The sequence below is a fragment of the Misgurnus anguillicaudatus genome, chromosome 9 (genome assembly GCF_027580225.2).
Source record: "Misgurnus anguillicaudatus chromosome 9, ASM2758022v2, whole genome shotgun sequence".
NCBI classification, from domain to species: domain Eukaryota; kingdom Metazoa; phylum Chordata; class Actinopteri; order Cypriniformes; family Cobitidae; genus Misgurnus; species Misgurnus anguillicaudatus.
This window is the reverse complement of record NC_073345.2, coordinates 22,540,653-22,566,864: the sequence shown is the minus strand read 5'-3', so window position 1 is coordinate 22,566,864 and position 26,212 is coordinate 22,540,653. Positions and strand designations below refer to the sequence as shown.

General features: G+C 36.8%; 1 protein-coding gene across 2 annotated transcripts in view; it reads left to right on the top strand.

Moving 5' to 3' along the window:
* rai14 (retinoic acid induced 14) overlaps positions 1-25,886 on the top strand; it is a 47,785-nt gene extending 21,899 nt beyond the window's left edge. For both annotated transcript variants that reach the window (XM_055179403.2, XM_055179402.2), the window contains 13 exons: positions 1,474-1,531; positions 4,151-4,221; positions 13,942-14,048; positions 15,023-15,210; positions 15,938-15,963; positions 16,332-16,418; positions 16,579-16,668; positions 18,132-18,251; positions 18,740-18,841; positions 19,797-21,329; positions 21,421-21,573; positions 24,285-24,350; positions 24,433-25,886. In XM_055179403.2, coding sequence (XP_055035378.2) covers positions 1,474-1,531; positions 4,151-4,221; positions 13,942-14,048; positions 15,023-15,210; positions 15,938-15,963; positions 16,332-16,418; positions 16,579-16,668; positions 18,132-18,251; positions 18,740-18,841; positions 19,797-21,329; positions 21,421-21,573; positions 24,285-24,350; positions 24,433-24,510 — 2,679 coding nt within the window. In that variant the 3' untranslated portion in view covers positions 24,511-25,886. The remainder of the gene's footprint in view (positions 1-1,473; positions 1,532-4,150; positions 4,222-13,941; positions 14,049-15,022; positions 15,211-15,937; positions 15,964-16,331; positions 16,419-16,578; positions 16,669-18,131; positions 18,252-18,739; positions 18,842-19,796; positions 21,330-21,420; positions 21,574-24,284; positions 24,351-24,432) is intronic.
* The last annotated feature ends 326 nt before the right edge of the window (positions 25,887-26,212 follow it).

Here is a 26,212-nt window from a genome sequence, read left to right as displayed (position 1 = left end):
TGAATATTCATGAATATGTTAGCCCACAACAAACTAAATGAAATCTAAAACCTTTTACAGGCAGCTCCCAGGCAGGTTTTATTTTGCCCAATAGAGATACTTATGTAAATGTAATCGTCATACAGGGGCTCAAAAGTATTTAGACACAAAGTACACTTGAAAATAAATATTTGTTGAAATAGATATATATTGTACTAAGTGGCATCTGCAAACAAATTATGTATTATATCAGTGTTTTTCAAACTGGGGGCCGCTAGATGGTAATTTATCATGAATTCTGTGTAATTAAACCTAAAAAAAAGACTACTAACCAAAAGCACTACTTTTTTGTATAATTTTATGTTTTTTTTTTTTATTAAAATGTTGAGTTTTAGAATAGTTTTTTGTCACAAATTTTCTTTGGGGGGCCGCGAAGGAATGCACCGTATAAGGGGGCCGCACGCTGAAAAAGTTTGGGAACCACTGTATTAAATTACTAGCTAGTTTTTCACTTATTGTTAACCAGTTGGTTTCAAGGTCATGTTTGTAAATTGTTTTGGTTGTAAATAATAATTTTTTTATTATAATGCAATGACATGCATACAGTTTTAAAAGTGACTTAATTGTGCAGGCATTGTAACTTCTGTATGCTTAAAAATGTTGTTTATTTCGCCAAAGTACACATTATATTTTTTAGGCACCACTAGGTAACAATGAACAGCTTTGAATCATGTTTTTTTCCATCAAACAAGTCTTATATCATCGATATATGTTTCTCATGCCCAGCCCGTGTTAAATTCATTAGCCTTTCCCCTGGAGACCCAGTGAAACAGAAGAATTAGCTTTTCACTAATGAAAGGGGCTGACAGTAGCAATTTTGTTGAATCCAGCAGTCATAGACTCCTTGCTCGACTTCCCAAACACAACAAATACTCTCATGCCCTCAGTGCTTTGGGATTGTTTATGTGATTTGATGCTGAAAAAATGCTTGCTAGGCTAATTTTGCCTGTAGTATGACAGATCGTAATTTGGAATGACAATAAGGCGCCATTTGGTCTTTACTGGTAATTTAAGATGTAATGGTTTCTAAAAACTAAAAAGGACATTTTTTACAATGTAAAACCATTGCAGTTTGAACTTGAGCACTGGCATGCAGTAATTACAGATAATGGGATGTCCACTGGGCCCATTTTGGAGTTTGGTTGCTGCAGTCAGATTTAATACATTACCCTTCTACTGTGATAATGCCTGTCAGATTAATGTGCCTTGTGTCTCTTCATCCATGAACAGTGGCCCGACATGCTGTTAAATGCTTAACAGAAATGAGCATCATTAAACGGCTATGTGCAAACTAAGTGAAGCTGCTTAATTGAAATGTTGTAATTGATGTAAAATAGGCACATCCTGGATGGTACATGTCACAGTGGTTGTGGATGAAACTTGGATAATGGATGATTTGTTTAAAGCAATACTTTATTGTGCTTTCCTTTGTAGAGTAAGTGTGCGGTGGATGCTGTGGACAATTTGGGGTGGTCGGCTCTTCATCACACAGGTGAGGGTTTATAATCTCCTTGGTTGTAAAGGAAATCCAAAAAGAAATTGAATCGGCTTCCTTAAAGGGGACATTTCACAAGACTTTTATAAGATGTCAAATAAATCTTTTGGTGTCCAAAGTATAGATAATTTATTATTATCTACTCATTTTCAATATTAAAATATGTTATTACCTTAACTAAGAATTGTTGATACATCCCTCTATCATCTGTGTGCGTGCACGTAAGCGCTGGAGCGCGCTGCGACGCTTCGATAGCATTTAGCTTAGCCCCATTCATTCAATGGTACCAAGTACTCCCAAAAGTGCTATTACGCCATAACATGTAGCTCCTCTTATAAATCCGCTTAGAAAAGCGCTACGTTTTATTTTGTACCACCAAACTTGCTCGTATAACTACTCGTCTTAAATAGGAAAAACGTTGATGTGTTTGGTCACTTCTAACTTTCTCTCTAAATGGTACCATTGAATGAATGGGGCCAAGCCAAATGCCATCACAGCGTCGCAGCACGCTCCAGCGCCCACGCGCACGCACACAGATGATAGAGGGATGTATCAACAATTCTTAGTTAAGGTAATAACATATTTTAATATTGAAAATGAGTAGACTATTCCTTTAAATGAGCTGATCTCAGCACTAAATGGCAGCGTTGTGGTTGGATAGTGCAGATTAGGGGTGGTATTATTATAATAAGATCCCCTTCTGACATCACAAGGGGAGCCCAATTTCAATGACCTATTTGTTCACATGCTTGCAGAGAATTGACCTGGATTGATCTTTTTCACATTTTCTAGCTTAATAGAAGCAGTGGGGACTCAATTATAGCACGTAAACATGGAAAAAGTCAGATTTTCATGATATGTCCCCTTTAAAGGAATGGTTCATCTGAAAAAAAATTCTGTCTTTTTTATTACCATGATGTTGACTGACTTTCTCCCACATGACACAAAAGATGTTTAGTTTTATTCTTTGCTGCTTACTCTTTTATATATTATAAAATGAAAGAGGACTATGGCTGCCAATTTTAAAAATTACAAAAAATTATATCCTGCTGGAGGTTAAAATCATATGTGAATACTGTGAATCACTGAATATATTTTACATTAATAGATTTCTCTTTGATTTTAATGTTTACAATGATTGGTGTCCCCATGCAGATGCACTCTCCCGAACATTAACCCCACGACTATTCAGCTGCTTCTGCCCTCACAGAATGACATGTTATTGCAGGCCATTTTTACAAAATTGAAAGACAGAGGGCAAAGTCACACATCATGTTTTTATTCATGAAGAGTGTTCATTTGAAAAATTGCTCCCTAGCAAGCCCATTGTGCTTTATGTAGAAATAGTGAGGTGTGAAAAGTGACAGCTGTTAGTGCTTTCCCGTCCTTCGGGATTGAACGAGGGTGAGAAGTAAAGCAGAGCCAAAGAGATTTTAACCACCTGCGGGTCAAAAGCATGCTGGTAGGATATCATTTATTCCCCAAAGAAAACCTAGGGCCAAAACATGGTTTCATGCTGACTACAGAGTAAAAAAATCCTTTAACCTGTGGATAGGATGTATTTATACCCATCCACAACTGGGTGATTCTCACGAAATCTAGATTTAGAAAGGTGTCCAGAATCAGAATTTTTAAAAAGCCCTTGAAGCCATTTTTTGCACATATAAGATTAAGGTCTAAACTTACTGTAACCATTATTTAAATAAATAAAAAAATTCCTATAGAATTATTTACATTTTGTAGATTATCATTATCAAAAATTATCATTACCGCAACATGATATTAAATTAAATATATGCATTTACAAACTAATGTTTTGGTAATGAGAACTAAAAAGTTGTCTAAGTACTATGACAAACAAAATTTTAACTTTTATCTGAAGAGAAAAAATAAGAACTGCTTACCTGGTAGCCATCTTGAGTGTCACAGTCAATTATTTTTTTGGGGGGGAAATATTAGTTCCTTGAGGGCTTAAACAATGATTGAAAATTGTTGCGGAGGATGAGAAAATTGGCCTTGGACACATTTATATTCCTAATTATAGTCTCTACATTTACCAATGATCACCAAATAGCACATGTTTGTTTACTGTAAATATTTTGTATAACATGCACTGAAGATTTTTATTTTTTGTATTTTTTTATTATACATTTTTCTATGTCAAAGAACCTAAATCCAGTCATGAACACGTTGCGGTAATGAAAAATTTCCCCTTAAATGTGGAAAAACAACAAAATTGGTTTGCATGATGTCATTTGAAATCATGTGCAAAATAATACATGAAGAGATGTTTGTAACTGCTTCTTATTTTGATAGCATCTACTTTTTAATCAAAATGTTTCATGACACCTCATAAGTCTAATTTCGTGAGAATCACCCAACTGAGAATGATTGCTTTTGTAATTGGTTGAGACTTAGACAAGGCGTCTTTTTTTAAGGGGGCACTAATGATTGTTTGAGAACACTTATAGCCTGATTTGGTCTTTGTGGGAATGCTTGAACAATGTTCACATTAATTTATCTTTAAGAAATTTGTTGGCCAGATGTTATACTCTTGTTTGTGTCTCTGCGGGGATGAGCGTCTGTTTCTTATTATCTGCTCTGTCTGTCTCATAGCTGCCAACGGAAACGTCGCGATAGTTCAACTTCTGTGTGAGCACAAGTGTCACGTCAATCTCAAGGACTTGGTATGTATGAGTCTAAGATTTCTCTTTACATAAGAGTTATTCGAACTGTGCTGTGAAAATATCTTCTGGCCTTCCTAATCTCTCTCTGCATCTTCAAGCTGCCTGTGGTCTACCTCAAACATGTGCAATGACAGACACATAGTTTCTCTTTGACTCTGTTCTCTGGAAGTCCGAATTTGTGTTTGGTGTTTGGCTGAATTGACTAAAAAACCATTTTAGGACACTGTGACAGGGAGGCTACTTCTAAGATTGTATTTTCTCTTGTACCGCATTTTTGTTTGCTTCTACACTTTCTTTTATTCTTTTAAAGCTTTCACAGTATTGTTTTTAAAATGGCTCCTGTATAAGTGCACTGTACTACTAATATAAGACTTTTTTTTTACAGTATATTTTGTAAAACCTAGTGTCTCTTGCACAAAATCATGCACAAAATATTGACATATTGAAAAAAAACATACAGTACTGTGCAAAAGTCTTAGGCCACCATCACCAGCTTTGTGTTTTAGCAAAGTTTTAATGTCCATCAATATTTATTTTTCATTTTTTTTTAAGATAAAAAAAGAAAAAACATGAATTTTGTACACAAAATTAAAAACTAAACAATTTTCCGAACTAAATGTCTTCTTTAGGCATCAGTCAGTATTTAGTGTGACCTCTTTTGGCACGAAACACGTCGTGCGCTTTTTTGAGGAGACTGAAGTCCAGAAGTCATTCGATTCGATTTAGAAATTAGGATTTAATTTTATTTAGGTTATGAGATCCTGCAGCTGCCTGCATGCTATTGCTCTAGTGGAAGGAGAGTTTACCCTAAATCCCTGAAATTTAGCTAATACTTTTATACAGTTTACACCATAATAAATACCAGAATAATTTTGTATAAATATATCACACTGACCCTATTTACCTCTTTAATCCGATCATGTAGATCTAAGGAAGACGACAGATATATTTAACTTGCATTGAGTTTTTGAAGCCTTCCCCACGGTTCCTATTTTAATGCAGAAATAATCCACAATTATTCTCCACAATCCTTTAATAGTCTTGTTTACTTGTCGTGACCAAAAGGGTAATTTTCAGAAATTTGGCTTCTGACAGTGGTGACAGTTTAAAGCTCCATGATGCAACTGTAGAGAAATCTTTACTGAATGCATCAAATATTTTGTTGTAATGCGCATGTCAGGGTATATGACTGGAAGTAAGATGCAACAGCTAAACTACCTGTCACCCCCCCCCCCAAACTTGGATATAACCAATTTGAAACTATTTGACTGTCCTTTATTGATGCAGTGAAATTCGAATTGACCCCATTCATGCTCCTGATTGCTCTTTACTGTTCACAATTCTTCAGACGTTACACAGGTTTTTCTAAAATATTAATTATTTCTTATAATTTTCCCTAAGAAATATTATATTAATATATATATTTATATTATATTATATTATATTATATTATATTATATTATATTATATTATATTATATTATATTATATTATATTATATTATATTATATTATGCCTTCTAGGTAATACATTTTTTCAATGCCAACTAAATAATACACTGAAACAAAGTTTTTTAAATTGCGTTTTGCGAACCCTGGTGGGAATTGCAAAGGGAGTTGACAAAGAAGATTATTTCATTATAATAAAATTATCAAATGTAATAACATATAATGTAAAATCAAAATAAAACAATAAATATTTTATTTGTTTATTCTGGATTTCATGTGACCATTACTACAATATATCAAAAAACTGTGAAAAACTTTCTGCAAAATAGACACATGTTTAATGTACCAATAAATGAAATGACCAGATGAAGGTCCACTAACGGGTAATAATAACAATAACTATGTAAAATACCACTAATAAAAACTTTAAAACGGGTAAAAAAAATAGTTGCAAGTTACACTTATGTGCTAACTGCAAATGTGCTATTAAATTATTAAAATCTCAGGGGAATCCAAACATTGTTCTAAGATTTTTAGGTAAAATGAATTTTAAACACTTTTTTAGTCTTACTTTATATAATTACACTCGCCTTCGACTCGCCTGAAAAGTCCGCTCCCCTTCTCCCTCTTATAATGGGAGAGGGAGGGTGTTACTGCGCCGAGTCGAAGTACTACCAAAAGTGCTATTACGCCATAAAATGTAGCTCCTCTTTTAAATCCGCTTAGAAAAGCGCTACGTTTTATTTTGTACCACCAAACTTGCTCGTATAACTACTCGTCTTAAATAGGAAAAACGTTGATGTGTTTGGTCACTTCTAAGTTTATCTCTAAATGGTACCATTGAATGAATGGGGCTAAGCTAAATGATATCGAAGCGTCGCAGCGCGCTCCAGCGCTTACGTGCACGCACATAGATGATAGAGGGATGTATCAACAATTCTTAGTTAAGGTAATAACATATTTTAATATTGAAAATGAGTAGACTATTCCTTTAACATTTACCAGATAATGGTTATTTTGCTAAAAAGATTTAAATAAATGTCTGTGGATATTAATTAAGTATTTTTACAGTTAATGCGTGAGTAAACATCCATTTCATAAGCTATAACAACAAAATATTAATTATACTGACAAAAATAACAGTTAAAGGTGAGGTCCATGATCTCTGAAAGCCAATGTTGACATTTGAAATCACCTAAACAAACACGCCCCTACCCCAATAGAATTTGGACCTTTTCATGTGATAGACCCGCCCCACACATACGCAACCCAGGCAATGATGTCGCTTAGTAGACACGCCCCTTACTGCTGATTGGCTACAAGTGTGTTTTGGTAGAGTGTCTTTCAAAAATTACGCACCACATCGTTGAGAAATTCTATGACATACGCTGTTTTGTTTGTTACCTTCCTGACAATATATTCTTCACTCTTTTAGACCCCTCTATTTATTACTTTGTATGCAAAGAGGGAGTGATTGTTATTATTATAAGGGTTTGTTCAGTTCAGTAGTGTTGTAGTAATTGTATCAAAATCAGTAGTATAACAGTAAATACAAATCGGTTAAGCATATTGGTTATCGGGCAAATAAGCATCCAAATATTTGGTATCGTTAACGGTTTTAAAAAATCAGTATCAGTAGTTTAAGCATTTCATATCGATTTATTATTGATTACTAAACTTCACACAACAACCTTTGCTCCTTGAATTTGAAGTGGATACTTTAAAGTTACTGCCTTCACAATCCCTAATGTCTCGAAAGAAAGTAAAGAGGTTTGTTTGTCTTTTGCATATAGTACTTGTTTTGAAAAAGCATCAGTCACAGCCCCTCATTTCACACATGCATACAATGCATACACGCTTTGTGGCATCCTTCCTTCTCATTATCTCTTCCTTCTCATTATCTCTTCCTTCACTGCTCTTCTTTCCTCTGTGCTGTTACAACGTGAAGGGTGGGTTGAACTTGGGTCTCGGGTTTGAGGGCAGCAAGTCAAGTTTGTTTACCATTTAATTGTTAAGACTGAATGGGCAGACAAACTTGTGAGTTTACATTTAATTCAGTCATTCCTCTGGGTAGCACTATTTGGTAGCCCACATAGCACACTGTGAGAACATCTGATTTACAGTAGGTCAAGGGGGATTGGCTGACAAAAAAGTTTAAAAATAATGTTTTATCACATGAATTTACATTTAACCTGTAGTTTACAGCTAACTAGATCCTACTATCTTTTCTTTCTTTGTGGTCATGTTCTTACTTTTCTATTATCCATCTTAATAATTGACTATTTTAATGGTCGTAATGTCAGCAGCCCCGATGACATGAACCATTTATTTAGTCTAAAGCTGTAGACTCTGAAGCAGAGGGTTTGTGTGGGAAGCATCGTGCCCTCGAGCTGTGGCTCTCACATTTAGTCAGCCATGACTGAAGGGGCTTCAGCAGAGAGTTAGAGAGATTGAGTCAGAGAGTAGATGTAAGTAAGAGGCTGCTGCTTTTACTCACTGATTATTCGCCATCCTCATCCTCAAAGGCAGGCTTAGCAAATTCATGACTCTCGCCCACTCAGCCTGTTTCTTTGAACGCATACCTGCTTCCCGGTTGACATTGTAAACTCCAGTGATGTGACTTCTAGTGCAAAAAATCATGACTCTGAGGCTAATATTGGACAGCGTGTCCTGTCTTTGCTTTTGACCATTTAAATTTCATCTCGGAGTTTTCTATTCAGACAGAAAATGAATGGAATTTCTTTCATCCACCCACAGTATAGCCAGAGCCCCTGCTTTAAAGGGGTAGTGCACCCAAATGTGAAGAGACCTATTTATTTGCCCTTTTGTCATTACAGACCTTGTATGGCTTTTTTAGCTCTTGTAGATATAGATATATGTCGTTAATATTTACAGGGTTTTCATAGAATCTTTCTGATCGAGATTATTATATACTTGAGCTGGATGTAGTTTTTGGAGGGATAAGGTAGGTAAACCAAGCAATTACAAACCCACCATTATGTAAACAGTGTTTAATGAAAACGTATGAAGAGCTCAGATGCAAAACCTGCGTCTGTGTTTTCTTGCAAATGAGCATTTTATTTTTATCAGACCCTTAAAGGATTAGTCCATTTTCTTAAAAAAAAACAACAAAAAAAAACCAGATAATTTACTCACCACCATGTCATCCAAAATGTTTATGTCTTTGTTCAGTCGATAAGAAATAATGTTTTTTGAGGAAAACATTCCAGGATTTTTCTCCTTTTTAATGGACTTTAATGGACCCCAAAATGTAACAGTTTTAATGCAGTTTAGAATTGCAGTTTCAAAGGACTCTAAATGATCACAAACGAGGCATTAGGGTCTTATCTAGCGAAACGAATGTCATATTTGGCAAGAAAAATAAAAAATATGCACTTTTAAACCACAGCTTCTCGTCTATCTCCGATCCTGATGCGCCAGCGCGACCTGACACAATATGTCATCATGTCAAGAGGTGATGGATGACGTATGCGAAACTATGCCCCAGTGTTTACAAGTGTGGAGAAAGAGGACCGTTCCGACGTTGTTGTATGTGGAATGATACTAATTAATGTCTTTGTGTCAGTTTATTGTTTAAAATGGTCCGCAAATGTGCGTTTCATATATTTAACACGTGACTTTTCCACAGCATTACGCAATTACGTGAGGTCGCATCACACAGCCGGAGGAAGAAGAGAAGTTGTGGTTTAAAAGTGCATATTTTTTATTTTTCTTGTCAAACATGACAATCGTTTCGCTAGATAAGACCCTTATGCCTCGTTTGGGATCGTTTAGAGACCTTTGAAGCTGCGTTGAAACTGCAATTTTAAACTGCATTAAAACTGTTAAGTGTTGGGGTCCATTAAAGTCCATTAAAATGAGAAAAATCCTGGAAAGTTTTCGCCAAAAAACATAATTTCTTCTCAACTGATCAAAGAAAGACATCAACATTTTGGATGGCGTGGTGGTGAGTAGATTATCTGGATTTTTGTAAAGAAAATGGACTGTTCCTTTAATGGATTTTGCCAACAATCTGAATGACCTGAAGCCGGGATTAAGGGGATTTTAAGCGATTGAATTTGATGAATGTATAATACATGTTGAACATTCGGTTTATCATCTAGGCCTGTCACGGTAGCTACTTTTCATAGGTTGGTTACAATAATGGCGATAGTCGATAGTATTGTCTTTTTAAGACCATTTTATGTCAATGATTAGATATGACAATAAAATAAGTCAAGTACATCCTTTCTAAGAAAACAACTTTGATTTTTAAGAATATTAAGATATTATTATATAATCTTAAATAATATAATCTTATATAATTATATAAGATAAAAATATGAAATATTAATATTAAATTGGAATGTAAGTACAAATATTTAAAACATAAATAAATGTTAAAAATATGCATTTAAATTTTAAACAGCTAATACTGATTGTTCAAATTAGTCGATATAGTCATTAATCGTGACAGGCCTAGGTGGAGGTGGCATTTAGAGGCTTTTGCATCTGAGTTCTCATATGTACGGGTGACACTTCGACCCCCCCAATCTGTGCCCATGATGTAAGCAAATCCAGTCTTTGCTGCTTCAGTTAAACTTGTTTCATTAGTATTACTCAGCCATTTCAATGTTGGCATGATTGTACATGCCTATCGGGTTTATGTTGTAAGCACACTTTCGGCAGAAGCTGTGTTTTGATGTGGTTATAAACTCATTAATTTTGATTGATGTTTTTGCTGTGGGAAAATTGCACGCCGTCCACTTGAAGGAGAAGCCAAAGTCCCTGTACAATAAAATATTAAGTAAGCATGAAACGGTAATGTTAAAGGTAATGTTAAAGTTCACTAATTAGGTCATTATTTACTCGCCCTCAAATTGTTTTAAACATGTATACATTTATTTGTTCTAAGGAAGCAACATTGACTTCCATAGTATTTTTTCCTACTATGGAAGTCAATGGTGCTCCTGTTTCATGCATGATTACAAATTTCAAAGGAATTTATACAGGTTTGTAACTTAAGGGTGAGTAAATAATGACAGAACATTTCCCTTAAGTCAGGAATGGGCAACTTCGGTCCTGGGGGGCCGGTGTCCTGCAGAGTTTAGCTCCAACTTGTCTCAGCACACCTGCCTAAAGGTTTCTAGTATGCCTAGTAAGACCTTTATTGGCTGCTTCAGGTGTGTTTAATTATGGTTGGAGCTAAACTCTGCAGGACACCGGCCCTCCAGGACTGAAGTTGACCATCCCTGCCTTAAATAATAGTTTCACAGAAAACATTTCCCTGCAAAATCGTAATTGACTTCACAATGCCCCTAACACCATTATTTAACATGCAACAATAGCCTTAAAGTAACCCATTATCTCATAAAAACATTAACACATTTTTCCTTTAATCCGAAGTTAACATGTTCTCTGATATTTCTTGTTTAAAATGTTAAATGTAAATTTCCTTGCTTTTTGAATACTTGCCAGTCTATAAACCACTAATGCTTTCCGATTATTGTGCTTTATCGATTCATGTTCTATACTTGATGCCATCTGAGCTGAAATTATCTCCTGGATTCCATGACTAAGCACTAAAAGCTTGCAAAGGACTTTGAACCTTTTGCATATGTCTCAAACACACAGGATGGAAGATCTTAAATATTTAAGATGTGTGGAGTGGTTGTGTCTGTTCCTCAGCGTGACACTAAAACCCCTTTCACACAGCGTTGATCCCAGTAAATTGACATTAAATTGTCTGAGTGCTTTTTGTGTGAATGCAAACACGTCATGGAATTGATCCCGGTATTGATCCTGCAATGTGGACTTGGTAACATTGGCGTAACATTTCCGGAATGCGCCCTTGGGTGAACAAAAGGCAGGAACCGTGCCATAAAGGGGTGTATTGTAGTGAGGCGCATGTTGTCGCAATGTCATAGTTACTGTTACGGTTGATGCCTTGACTGTGACGTCATGCTTTTATGTTTCTAATAGCTACTCTGTTCAGCTTGTTTCCTAGGTTCGCCTTTGGGCACCTGCGTCTCATTAATGATCAACTATAAAAGGGACACTGAAGTAAGGCATGACAGAAAGAGAACAGACTGCCACTAGCAAACGAGTGTTTTGTTCTTTTTTATTTTATAAAGTTAATCTTTAGGTTTTTTTTACAAAGCATGTTTTTTTCAACTCTTTGACCAGGTGTTTTAAATGCAAACTAGCATTCACAAACAAAACATGTCTGCAAATTGTAATAAACAGGGAAACTATTCATGCTGAATTTGAAATCGTTTGCCAGCTTAAAGGGGCGGTGAATTTGTCGATTTTATTGTTTATACTGTTGTCAGAGGTCTACTTATGATGTTCGTGTGGTTTTTACATTCAAAACATCAAAAGCAATAAGTAATAGGCTATTTTGTAACATGGATTAGTGGCTCTCTGGAGAAATGGTTCTCCAGAGAGCCACATAAATGATACACATAAATGACAATGCGTATAGTAAAGTATAAACAAAACTTTTAACTCGAGGTGACTAAATTACCGCATACAACACAGTAAGCGCGCATCAGAATCTTAACTGCGGTTGGTAAGTCCTTATCACTAACTTTGTATATTTCTATTGTGCTTGTGAGTTTGCTCTTAGATACACATAATGTTACATACCACAGTTATACGATAAAAAAGCTTTGTTGAGTGTTGGACCTTTCAAACGCAACTCGCCTTAATTACCGTATACAACACAGTAAGCGTGCATCAGAATCTAAATTACGGCTGGTAAGTCAATCCTTAACACTAACTTTGTACATTTCTACCATTAAATTACAATCGTATTAAGTGTTGCAATCGTATCTTTTAATGTTTTTAGTTAATTAAAACACGGATGTTACAACAGGACATATCAAGCGATCTCTTACAAAGCAATAGTGAAACGCAGTAGCTTAAATAAAGTAAAATGTTTTACTTACTGTGTTTACTGCTGTGTCATTTTGTCACATCCAATATTAGTGGTGCATCGACTTATGGCTTCTTTACAAATGAATCTGCGGTACACAAAGTAAACAAACATTCCCCACGCAAGCTGGAACTTCTTCAAAAACAAACATTAACCACGCATTCCTAATGTTATGTTCTGATCTTCTGAGTTAAGGTTATACAGCGTCTGTGTTCTTTCCAGATGGTTCTTCCACAACCGAACACACCATTTCCATGTGTACTCATAACAGATAACCGCGTCAAAATAAAAGTCTCTCAGGAAAAATGTATTTAAAAGTCATTTTGGTTACATTTGGCCATTTTTAAATACATGTTTACTGATTGTTGAGACACTGCTTGGTTTGTTTTGCCCCTGGCCCACACGTGTGTCACGCAAAGCTGTGGGCGGGCCTACAAAACTGGTCGTTGTATGGAGCAGGTGTTTAAATTCTAATCTGACATCATATTTCAGCACATTCCTGAATTGACTGTTTTCATTGCTTGGTGCAAAAACTGTTATATTTCAGTAAAGAGGACGTTTTCAGTTCTCAAGCTTGCAGGATGTTCATTTAAATATGATGACCTCTTATATAACAGAATATCAAGTTAAAATTCATTTTTTGATTCACTGCCCCTTTAATGAAATTGTATGCAATGTGCGACATGTTCGAATCAAGAAAAAATTAATGTGAATAAACCAAAATCAAACACATTTTTTTGTGTATCTTCCAGGAATTTCTGTGTGAAAAGGGGTTAACAAAGTCTTGATTTATTCACCCATCATAGGGAAAAACCACACCATATTGTGAATTCACACACAGAGATCTGCCCCCTTGTAAAGCATTACATACTTCTTTAAAAGCAATTTTCCATGACATATAGCTGTTTCAGTAGCTCTAAATGTATCTTTTGTTGTTAGTTTTAATTCACGAGAGAATCTACAAAAGCCCTGTTGAAATGCACAAAATCAGCCTTTAATTGTCAGGTTGAAACTCAAATTCAACCCCGTCTAGGGTAAGGTGTCAGTTTATCTTAAGCTGAAATAATTGGCAGATCTGTCTGTGACCTCTGGGGTCGTTGCAGGCGGCAATATTTTTTGCTTTGACAGAAAGTGAAAAAAAATGCCAAACAATTTGGGCATGAACATCATTTAAAGTTCAACACATCAGGTACACCTACAGCCACAGATAACTGCAGTGGCTGTAGTGTTCCACCAGTCATGTACTTTCTATTCGATTTACTAGTACAGCCTCTTAATATGCAAATAATGGCATTTACGGGCAGACAGTGCTGACTTGTAGGTCTTTTTCATTTAGGATGGAGTCACACCCCTGCTTCTGTCGGCCAGAAATGCAAACGCAGAGGTCTGCCAGTGCTTGGTCAACTGGGGAGCTGATGTTAATGCCACTGACAAAAATGGCAGGTATGTCTTTGGTCACCCGAATGCTAAGCAGTAGTTTCTCATTTCGAACTTGACATGTATCATAAAATACAGAATGAAGTGAATCACAAAAGCATAAAGCTGTCACAAATTTGGCTGGCTTTCCCAAAAAATATTTAGTCCCTGTTCATAATGATGTTTTAAGCCACACGGATCATCCTCAGATTCACAATATCCCAAATGTTTGACTGAGCCCCAGTGTAGCTCAATAATAGAGCATCGCGTTAGCAGCGCAAAAGGTCATGGGTTTAAAACACACCAATGGTCCGATTCACGATTTTACATTACCTTTGGTGTGTAAGTGTGTATTTGTACATGTTAATGATATGCAAAAGGTACATACCCCAAAGTAAACGATAACGCGAGTTATCGTGCCCAACGTAAATCTCTTTTCTTGGACTACAACAAACATACGGATTGTAGGCAACAGTTTACTTCCTGGGATTGGTGATGTAGTAAAGACCGACATTATCATAATTCCTCCCGCTTTGACTCACAGCCTGTAACTTAACTCCTGTTAGCACTGCATTGTGACCGAATCTTTCAAACATGGTAAGGAGCGTCACATTTCCGGCGGATGTCAGAGATATTCAGGCCAATTACAACATACAGATTAGCTGGCCAATCAGGGACACAGAGCTTTTCAAATCCGTGTATTTCAGAAAGAGAGTGAAATCTGGAGCAACAAAAATATACGGTATGTGGAAAATAATGTGTTTTTTTTACCATAAACCACGCGAACACATTGTATTGTACCAATACACAAAATCTTTAACCCAGGCAACACACACATACTGATAAAAATGTATACCTTGTAAAGTCACTTTGTACAAAAGTGTCTGCCTAATGCATAAAATCCTAACCTATAAATAGCACAAATGTGCTGACGTTGACGTAAATAAAGTTTGGTGTAGATGTGTAACCTATCTAATGCAGAAAATAAATGACCTTTGCAGAACGGCAGTGATGTTGGCCAGCGAGAGCAGCTGTCCTGCTGCTGTCGAGCTGCTTGTGCACAGCGGAGCTGACCTGCAGATGGTGGACTCACTGGGCCATGACGTGCTGTATTACGCTAAACTGGCAGGAAGCAGCGAGGTGCAAAACACCATCAGCATGACCCTCCAAAGACAGCAGTCTGAGTCAGGTAATCTCAAATGAACTTCAGTAAAATGCTAGTTGACGTCATTTTGCTGTGTGGTGACATTTTAGATTGTTATTGCTAAAGTCCTATTGGTCGTTGTTTATATTTACGCAAGTTAGTACGAATGAACTACATTCACATAACATAGTTGCTTATGATTCAACATTGAACGTGTGTGGCATAGAAACTGTAATTGTAGAGTATTGTGGATCATAATGGGAAACACAGTCATCACAGTAGGGTTAAATCCATTGAAAAACAACTGAACTGGTTCTGTGACTCAAAATACCTGGATCAATAAAAATCTTTATACCTCACCTACCCACCTGAATTAGCCCTCATTTTTTTGTTATGTGTCAATCTGTTGTAAGTAAGAGACACACCTTCAGTTAATTATTGAGCTTCTTTTTCTTACTTTTCTTTACAAGTAACTCCTGCAAAACAAACACACACACAATGTCTATGTTTTCTGGTGTCAAACTGTATTTTACGTTTACAGTTTATTAGCTCAACATTGCCATCTAGTGTTATTAGTAGAAAGTTTACTTGTTTGCAAGTGAACTTGCAATGAATTAAAAAAGTAATTTCTCAGATGTGTTTGTGGAAAAATGAAGAAATTAAAGATTAGCACAGCGTAACGAATGCTAGCACACGCCAATGACATCACATTTAAATTTTTTGCATAACCTCACTCTCATGTTTTCCCTCTTTTTAATCTTTTTACAAACAGATACGAACAGCCCAAAAAGCCCTCAGGTAAGCAAATTAATTTTTCTTTCATTTATCTTCATACCCTCAGACGTTGTCTGTTTTTTAATTCCCGAAACCTGCAAACAGTTGTTTTATCAGTAGAAGCTTAAAATTCACAATTTAACAGAACGCTTAGGTCACTCCTTACATTACCCAGCTCTTTTGAGAAAAGCACAGATGTTTGTGGTACTTTTATTTACTTTCACAATTGATTAAAATACCCACAATGCACCAGTAGAAACATGCGCTGACACGTGCTTCACCTTGTAGTGATAAATTCTTCCTTTTCCCCAACTAAGTATATACAGTGTTTATTTTACTAACCACTTGAACACCTTGCTTTGCCTCTCTCCTTATCACGCACACAATATCAGCATGGTCAAATGGCTAAGTTAAATGAGGACAGAAGCTCCACCCCCAAAAAGAGAAAAGCCCCTCCTCCTCCCATTAGCCCAAACCAGGTAAAGCCATGCAGTGATTAATCTGATGATCTTTGACGGTGTAATCTTAATCTTTAGTGATTTGAAATCATTGCATGTCAGTATGCAAATGACTTATATTTATGTTATTTTCCTGTATACTGTATAGGGGTTAGGCTTTAACGTTTTACTTGCTTTTCAGTCGTCTGGCATTCTCTCTCCACCTTATTTTACTCCAACTTCAACTCCTTTGTCAAGTAAAAGTGATTCATCCAGGAGGTTCAATTATAAGGTAAAGTATTGAAGAGTAGTTTAAAAGCTGTAGTACCTGTAAAACATTAATAACTAAGTTTCAAGTCGGCTTAATTTCACATTGCACACTTAATAAGTCAACAACAAATAATTCAATTACATTTTATTTATATAGCGCTTTTCACAATTGTTTAACTCATTTGCCACCATCTTTTTTTTTTTTGTTGCCCGCCAGCATTTTTTGTGATTTTCACAAAAGTGTCCAAAAAAACCTTATAGGAAAATGTTCTTCTACAAATATATAAACATACAAATATATTAAATCAAAAAGAGCAGACCCTCTGCTTTCAAACAGACAATAAACAAACAAACAAACAAAACTGGAAAAAAACGTTTCATCCTATCTATATTTTTTTTGCTTATAAACTGATAAATTTATGAAAAACGAAATGTGGAGCCCCTAAGGGGACATGGAGCGGGAATTAAATAAAGTTTATTTTTGCTTGTGCATGTGAAACTATCGCGTGTGCACGTGAAACTATCGCATTTAGTTTCGTTCAAAATTTAATTGAACGCGAAACTTTCACGTGCGCACGCGAAACTTTCACGTGCGCACCCAAAACTAAACTTTATTTAATTTTTGCTCCATGTGCCCTTGGGGGCTCCATATTTAAGAGTTTATAAGCAGAGAAAAAATATAGATAGATTCACATGCGCATGCGATGGTTTCACGTACGCACAAGAAGGTTTCACGTACGCACGCGATGGTTTCACGTACACACGCGATGGTTTCATGTACGCATGCAAAACTACACTTTTAAAAAAAATTCTGCACATGAAGGTTTCGCGTGAGCACATGAAGTTTTCACGTACTCGGGAGCTCGGTACTTAAATATGGGTATTTTTCTTTAAAAAATATTTTTTTTAGCAAAAAGCTGAAATAATTGCATTTTTGTAAAGGAACTTTGTTAAGATCAAATTCAGAATGATTATCAAAACATAAACGAAGTGTAAAATTAATAAAACATTTTTTGCTTCAGTTTTTATAAATTAGGGTCCGCCATCTAGTGGATAATTGCGGTATTACAGATAACCCTAAGACCTACTCAGTAACATTTTTTTGCAAATGTTTTTTCTTAAGTGACGAGATATCTCTTCAATGGCGGGGAAAGAGTTAATTGTTTCAAAGCAGCTTACATAGAAAACACAGAAAAGTACAAAAAGGTACAGAAGCTGTCACTGGGACAGGACCCTTTAAAAGGTCCTAATATGTACGATTTACGTATAGATATGCTCCTTTGAAGTACCAGTATACACTTTTGAGGCCTAGTAATGTGCACCATTTATGTACAAAAATTTACTTTTAAAAGGGTACGACCCCAGTGACAGCTTTTGAGAGTGCAGTGCAATTCATACAGTATCAGCTGTCTTTTAAACCTAGTGAGCTGCCTACCTCTTTACTAGGTGTTCTAAGTTTGACAAACCACCTTGCTGTTTATTAAGGAGGAGGAGCTAAAGAATGCTGAACTGAAAGAAGAGATTGAAAAACTGCACGAGGAAAAGAGCATGCTGCTCGAGACCATCGAAGATCTAAAGCAGATTGTGGAGCAGACTGAGCCCAGGGCAAGTACTCCACAGCCCTTTAATATTCCTTCATGTGGCAGCGCCTTTGATCTTCAGACACTTTTGCTCTCTGGAACCCATTTTAACAGCTGCATATTTACTGGCATTGGCCAGGTGAAGGACCTTGCTTTAGGGGACACGAAAGCAGACCTCATCCACACCACCGGTCTTTGCCTCGATTGTGCGGTTGTTTAAGTTTGCCCATCATGTTTGAATTTCAGCCGGTGACTCAAACCCATGGGTCTTTTTTTACGTGACCTTACAGAGTCTTGAGTACACTTCTAAAACCTCAAAGACCAAAGTCGCTGTGTTTTGTGTTCGGTAATGATCTTCTTCAAACAGGCACTTATGTTGGGGGAATGCTGCGGTTGCATGCATGGTTTCTCTCTGTGTAGTAACAAATCACAAGGGAATCAGTGAGTTTATAAGACCCAATAAAGCGATATGTTATAAAACAATCTCCTGTTGTACTTCTGTTTTTGAAACAGACACAGCACGCAGGAAACGCAGATGCAACGTTGATCACAGCCCTTCAGGCAAAGATAAACTCTCTCTCCCTGGAAAACCAGCAGCTCGCCCAAATAATAAAGGTACTGTTTGTCTTTTTTTTCAGTGTTAATATGCTTTCTCCTGTCCTAGAGTAATGTGCAGAATCAACTATAAGCCTACCTCTTGAAAAGAATCCAGATAATTTACTCGCCACCATGTCATCCAAAATTTTGATTTCTTTTTTGTTAAGTCGAGAAGAAATTATGTTTTTTGAGGAAAACATTCCAGGATTTTTCTCATTTTAATGGACTTTAATGGACCCCAACACTTAACAGTTTTAATGCAGTTTAAAATTGCAGTTTCAACGGAGTTACAAAGGACTCTAAACGATCCCAAACGAGGCATAAGGGTCTTACGTCAAGAAGTCACGGATGACGTATCAAAACTACGCCCCAATGTTTACAAGTGTGGAGAAAGAGGACCGTTCCGACGTTGTTGAATGTCGAATGATACTAATTAATGTCTTTGTGTCAATTTATTGTTTAAAATTGTCCTCAAATGTGCGTTTCATATTTGTAACATGTGACCTTTCTACGGCATTACGCAATTACGTGAGGTCGCGCTGGCGCGTCACACAGCCGGAGAAAGAAGAGAAGTTGTGGTTTAAAAGTGCATATTTTTTATTTTTCATGTCAAAAATGACAATCATTTTGCTATCTAAGACCCTTGTGCCTCGTTTGGGATTGTTTGGAGTCCTTTGAGGCTGCAATTTTGGACTGCATTGGGGCTGTTAAGTGTTGGGGTCCATTAAAGTCCATTAAAATGAGAAAGGTCTGGAATGTTTTCCTTAAAAAACATAATTTCTTCTCGAATGAACAAAGAAAGACACCACCACCCCGGATGACATGGTGGTGAGCAAACCATCTAGATTTTTTTAAAGAAAATGGATTAATCCTTTAAACATCCCTCTGTTTGTTTGTATGGCCTTGTATAACCGTAATGAGTATATAGACAAAGAGTTGGTTTTCTAAACATTTGCTGTTTCTCACTGATTAGAAACGTCCAGCTCCACAAGGACAAGAAGGCCAGGAAGGATCCCGTCCAAACAGCTTCGAATCCAATGCCTCATACCACTCCACCCGTGCTGATTTTGAGCTCTCCAGCGACGCGCACATTCATGCAGGTGATGATGAGGATGAGGTTTCTGCTGTGAAGCCCAGCGGATCCTCAATCACACACGAGGTAGATGAGACTGCAAAGACGAACACTGATGAAGAAATAAGACTGCTACGGGAAGCACTGGAGAACCTGCAGGGCAAACTTCTGGAGTCCAAAACCGAGAACCGTTCCCTTCAGGCCAGACTCAACACAGACTCTCAGACAGAGAAAACCGAAGCTGCGTCAAAAGCCATGACTGAACTACAACGTGGCCAACAAGAAGCTTTGCAGTCGGTGAGAGAAGATACAACAAATGGACAGGAAGACAATGTGCTGCAGAAGTTTCAGTATTTAAAAGGCTGCCTGGAGCAAGAGGTGAAAGAACTGAAAGTAAAATTGCTCAAGTCACAGGAGGAACAAAAGCGCGATGCTTGTTTGATACAAGAGCTTCAGGCTCAGATCCAGAGAAGTCATTTGTCCGGAGATGAGAGTCTTAAAATAAAAAATACCTATAATACTTTAGTGGAGAATATGAACCAAGAAAAGACACTATTGATTGAAAAGTACAAAGAGGCTCAAGAGGAGATCAAGATGCTCCATGAGGCTCTCCGAGGCACTGTGCCCGTCGAAGCCGCCGCCAAGGACTTCGAGGAGATGAAGGCAGAGCTCGGTGAGATTATTGATGGGTTGCAGAGGCGACTTTTGGAGCTTTCGAAATCATACAGCGAGGCCAAAAGTGAGCTCAGCGCTGCCCGCAACCAGCTGCAGGCCAAACCATTGCAGCCTGTGGACGAGCCTGGCGTCGCTTGTGTCACCAAGGAGGAGCATGAGCAGAAAATTCAACAGCTGACATTCAAGATGAAGGACGTGCAGAATATTTCAAAGGACACCGAGGCAAAGCTCCAAGCGGCACTTAAAGAAATTGCCCAGCTTAAGCGAGACGCTGAAAACCAGGCACAGTCAACCGTAGCCATTGCGGACCACACCCAGGTCGTCGCATCCCTGGGAAACGCCATAAAGAACCTAGAGTCTGAAGTTGAAGTTCTTCAACAGCAGCTTGTCCAGAAAAACTCGCAGGTGGTGGATTTGCAAAATAGGGCGACGGCTGAGAAGAATGTCGCTAGAGATACGTTATCCCGACTGGAATACGAGCAGATGAGGGAGAAACTGGAGAGGGAGATAAGTGACCTCAACCGCATGCTAAAAGATGCTCTTAGGAAACAGGATGAGATGGCATTGGAGGTGACCACAGCTTGGCAGGAGGTGAAGAAAAGCAAGAATGAAAAAGAAGCGGCACAGGAGCTGGCTGTCGGCAGAGAACAGGAATGTAGTGTCTTACACAACAGGTGCAGAGAGGCCCAAGATATTATAGTTCAGATGAAGAAACAAGTGGAGAACCATGTGGTCTCCGAGAGAGATAAAAATAAAAAGGTAAAGGTTTCGCTCACTAAACACTACGTTCTGTCTCGTGAATTGATGCTGGTTATATTAACGATTCTTATTTTGTTGAATACTTTTATAGATTGATGAGCTTTCAAAGGAGGTTCTCAAGTTGAAGGAAGCTCTAAACAGCCTTTCACAGCTGTCATACACCACTAGCACCCCTAAGAGACAACAGAGCCAACAGGTGGATTCACTCCAACAGCAGATCAAACAACTACAGTATCAACTTGCTGTACGTCACACGCTTGGCCTCTATCTTTGCTTTTCTATAGACCATTTCAAATGATGTAAACAACACTGGTCCAGAAACACTTCCTGTTACAGTTTGTGACAGTTATTTTTTTATTTCACATATATCATTATCTTTAAGATGTTTGTTTAACTTCAGTTAATTCAGGTTTATATGTTCTGTTGGTTTATTTTATCCCAACATTTATCTAGTGTTAAAAAATGGAAACAGGAAGTGCTTCTGGACCAGTGTTGTTTACACCTTTTGAAATGGTCTATAGGAATAAGTGCCATAATCTGGTCAAGAGTTTCTCAAAAAAAGTTAGGAATGTTGATTATCTAAATTTATTCTCTAAGTCATTATATTTAAGTCATTATTTGCTTATATGTGGAACTGTTTTAATTTATTCGCCTAAACTATTTAATAACCTAGTTATGTAGAGCAGTGGTTTTCAAACGGGGGGTTGCAAGATGGTGTAAGGGGCCACAGTTTTATGACATTTTATAAACTACATTATTTCTCATGATTTGTTTATTTACACCTCAGATAAAAGGCTACTAACCAACAGCACTACGTTGTATAATTTAATGTTTTTTGGTTAATAAGAATTTTAAAGGAAAACACCACCGTTTTCAATATTTTACTATGTTCTTACCTCAACTTGAAAAATTAATACATACCTTTCTTTTTTCGATGCGTGCACTTGATCTTTGTGCAGCGCGTCTTGACTGTGTTGGCATTTGGCCTAGCCCCATTCATTCCTTGGGATCCAGGCAGGGATGAATTTATAGGCCACCAAACACTTCCATGTTTTCCCTATTTAAAGACGGTTACATGAGGTGTTACACGAGTAAGTATGGTGGCACAAAATAAAATGTAGCGATTTTTTTTAAGCAGATAAAAAATAAGAACTATATTGTATTGGCGGAAGAGGACTTAGTTTGCCAGAATATTGACGGAAGTTGAGCGAGAAGGGTAATAGTCAATGATGTTATTGCGCACTGAGCTAGTGCTCTTCCGTCTATCCTTGTTTGGATCCTAATTCTGCATTTAGACCAGCCGAGGTAGATGCAAACGAGTTGAAAATTTTTAACTTTGGCTGAAAAACGCGCCGCGTTTACCCATCAGGAGCTTGCTCTAGTAGTGACGTACTTACAGGAAGCGAAGTCACAGAAGCCCCTCCCATGACGTGAATTTCCACGTGAATGTCTCGATGACTAGAATTTCACACGCGAATGAAACGAGTAACCTCAAAATGTTCAAGTGGCAAACTAGACGCGGTAGACGCGAATTTGACGCCTCAAATGCGGCTGGTGTAAACCCACGTTAAGTAATAAATGGGGCTTGGCTAAATGCTAACACATTCACAATGCGCTGTACAAAGATAAAGGACACGCATTGAAAAAAGATGGGTACACTGAAAAAAATAAATACTGGATTTACTTTAAAAAATTTATGCAAAAATTATGCACTATATGTTTGAGTAAATCCAGCATATTTTTATGTATTTTGTCTGATTTGGGGTAAGAACATAGTAAAATATTGAAAAATGGTGGAGTTTTTCTTTGCTAATGGATCCACTGTACTAGGGCTGTCACAATTATAAAATTTGGCTGACGGTTAATTGCCTAATAAATTGTGACGATTATAGCGAATTGCCTGTTTTAGGACTTTGACGATTATGGCGATTAATAGCCTGTTTTATTGCTTTGACATTTAATTATCATATATTATTTTGTTTGTTCATGAAATAATTTCCACACAAATTTTTCTTTCAAAAACTGAATATTCTTCCTAAGAAATTACTCCATTAAAGTGTCTGAAAAAATTCTAAAAATAAAAATGCAATCAAAATAAACCGACAATACTAGAACAGGCCTTAAATAGCAGCCAATCCAACTAAGGTCATTTTAGTACTAGGCCACATGTCTGTAGTGGCTTAAAAAAAACAATTCCTTACAATTCCTAATCCTTCACTTCCCTAAATTTGGAATTGCTGTTTTAGAAATGTATGTTTTACCTGGCAGTTCATACTAAGTATCAAAGTTTTGCAGTATTTCTTTACCTGCTGTTTTTTCCCCCACTGTATTGAATGGCTATGGCTTTGCAATGCATAGCGTTACACTTAGTTGTCAGTTAAGGAGCGCCATCTGATACTGTCTCATTGATGTAGGCGCTGCAGCTCCCCCTTGTGTTTTTTAAAGAGATGTGCAATCATTTCGGTGATCTGAAATCATCGCAATGAGGTCAAATAATCGCGATGAGACGATTATTTAATGATGTAATGTAAGCAAGGGGGCGGCACGCGGTAAAAAGTTTGAGAACCACTGATGTAGACCAATTTCTATTCAAGGCAGCAACATTGACCTCTTCCATAAAGTTATATTGTTGAATTTTACATTAGTGAGAGATTCATTAAGCATATACTAAGGAAGTGGTTCTCAAACTTTTTAAGCTGTTCCCCACCGTGTTGGGTGCATCCCTTTGCAGCCCCCCAAAGAAAATGAATGACGTAAAACAATATCAAATTTAGAAATAAGAAATATTAAAATTATTAAAAACATATTAAAGAAACAATGTAGTGCTGTTGGTTAGTAATAGGCTTATTTTTCTGATGTTTAATTACATAGAATTTATGATAAATGTATGTATTTTATAAAATGGCACCATCTCGCACCTGCATATTAAAATAATGCACTTTTTATCATTTATAGGAGTCCAAGAAGCGTCATCATGAAATCGTCTCTGTCTACCGAATGCATCTACTCTATGCTGTCCAGGTATGTATTTTTTTTAAATGTATTTCAATTTACTCTGCCTATTAGAACAGCACATACAAACTGAAATCCTTTTTTTTTTCAGGGTCAGATGGATGAAGATGTGCAAAAGGCACTGAAACAGATACTTGTAATGTGCAAAATGCCAGCAGAGGCCAAGTAAAGGAGTGAATAACTGGGATCTAAGGAAGTTCGAGTCAAGGATTCATCTTTCAAAGCGACACATTTTTATGCAGTGCAATTGTAATTGACATTGGCCTGTTCCAGGTATTTTGGATAAATATTGTAAAACAAATCCTTGGTCATACACAAAGAAACACAGTCCATCTGAAATCTGTTTTGAAACAGTGCTATTTTTGTATGCGGTCAAAAAATATGATCAGTATTTGATTATGCTACAATGTAGCCAAATTTATTTTGTTAGTTCCACCGAGTTATTATGCCAGTCAAAGAAATGAATACACAATTCATCCTGTGTCAGTATAAGGCAAATAATGACCGTGCACCTATAACGACTGTTTACTTAAATGCACCTGCAGTGGATTCTTAAAGTATCTAGATGCTGTGAAGAGGTCGATGTTTGTTTTAGGACATTGTGACCTTTTGTTTTTAAACTCCACTGTTTCACGCTATAGGCTTTGACAAATGCACTTTCTTTAGATCAGCCTTTGTCGATTACAGCATTTACCTGCCATATTCTGGACACCTGCTGGGTTGTGTTCATGTGCCTTGAAGTACGTAGGATTTAAAGCTGCACTACAGTATATTTCTTTTGCATTATAATTGAAAGAACCAGATTACTGCACAGTATAGTAAAAAATATGAGTTGTGAGGTTGTATTTGCTTCTTCCGTCACAGCACATACTGTAAACAATTAGTGCACTTACTTTAGTAGTAGTCTAAACAACACTTTTATAGATGGCATAAAACCTCAGCACTACAGTGTAGTTGTGGTTTTGCAACACATACGATATTGAAAAATATGAGATGGTGCTTTACTAAGTATTTAATGTGAAAATAAAAAATTAAATGTACTGTTTTATGCTAAACACTCCCCTAAATCAGAAGGTACACAATTATGTTCCATAAATAGGATTTCTGAGAGTAAAAAGCATGCCTTCTCAGTATTAGGATATATTCAGTAGCCATGTGACTCACTTGTTCATTAAGTGTGTTACTTTTTAATTTACACATTGTGTGAAAGCACTCCCTCTAACAAACACACTAAGTGCCAATTTAAGTGCGCATTTGTTATGATTTACAGATTAGAGAGACACTAGATTGGAGAATAAAAAAGAGATCAAACACCCAAAACATGCTTAATGTCTTGAGATAATAAATACAAAAAAATGCTGCCTGCTCCATAATAGTTTCTGTACATCCTGAGCTAAAACTTTCTCATCAGTTCATAGTTAGATATTTTGTTTGTTTGTTTTGTTGTATTTTTTGTGTTTTCTATGTATGTATTTGTTATTAAGTCACACATTAAATTGTTGGCCAAGTATTTTTGCTTAGTAATTAAAGTTGTTATTAATTGGTTCTTATTTTGTCTTTAATTAAAGCAGCAAAAAGTTTAAACACATCACAGAAAAGCACTTTTATTACATGCTTTTTTGTTGGGATAAGTTGTTACCAAAATGTTTTTGATGTTCTTCAAAGGTAAACAAAGCTTGTAGTAGCAGTGTCCCAGAGACAGGAATGCTTGGTTTGCTGTGGTCATAGATGTGATGCCAGCTGAATTCTGGGTAATGTCTACTATGCCATGTCCCTTAAAATCCTTTCTGGCTCTTTCTTTGTCCACAGGGCATATTGTGCCATTCAGCCAAATGGACACCACATTGAAATTCAGTAGTTTTTTGTTTGTT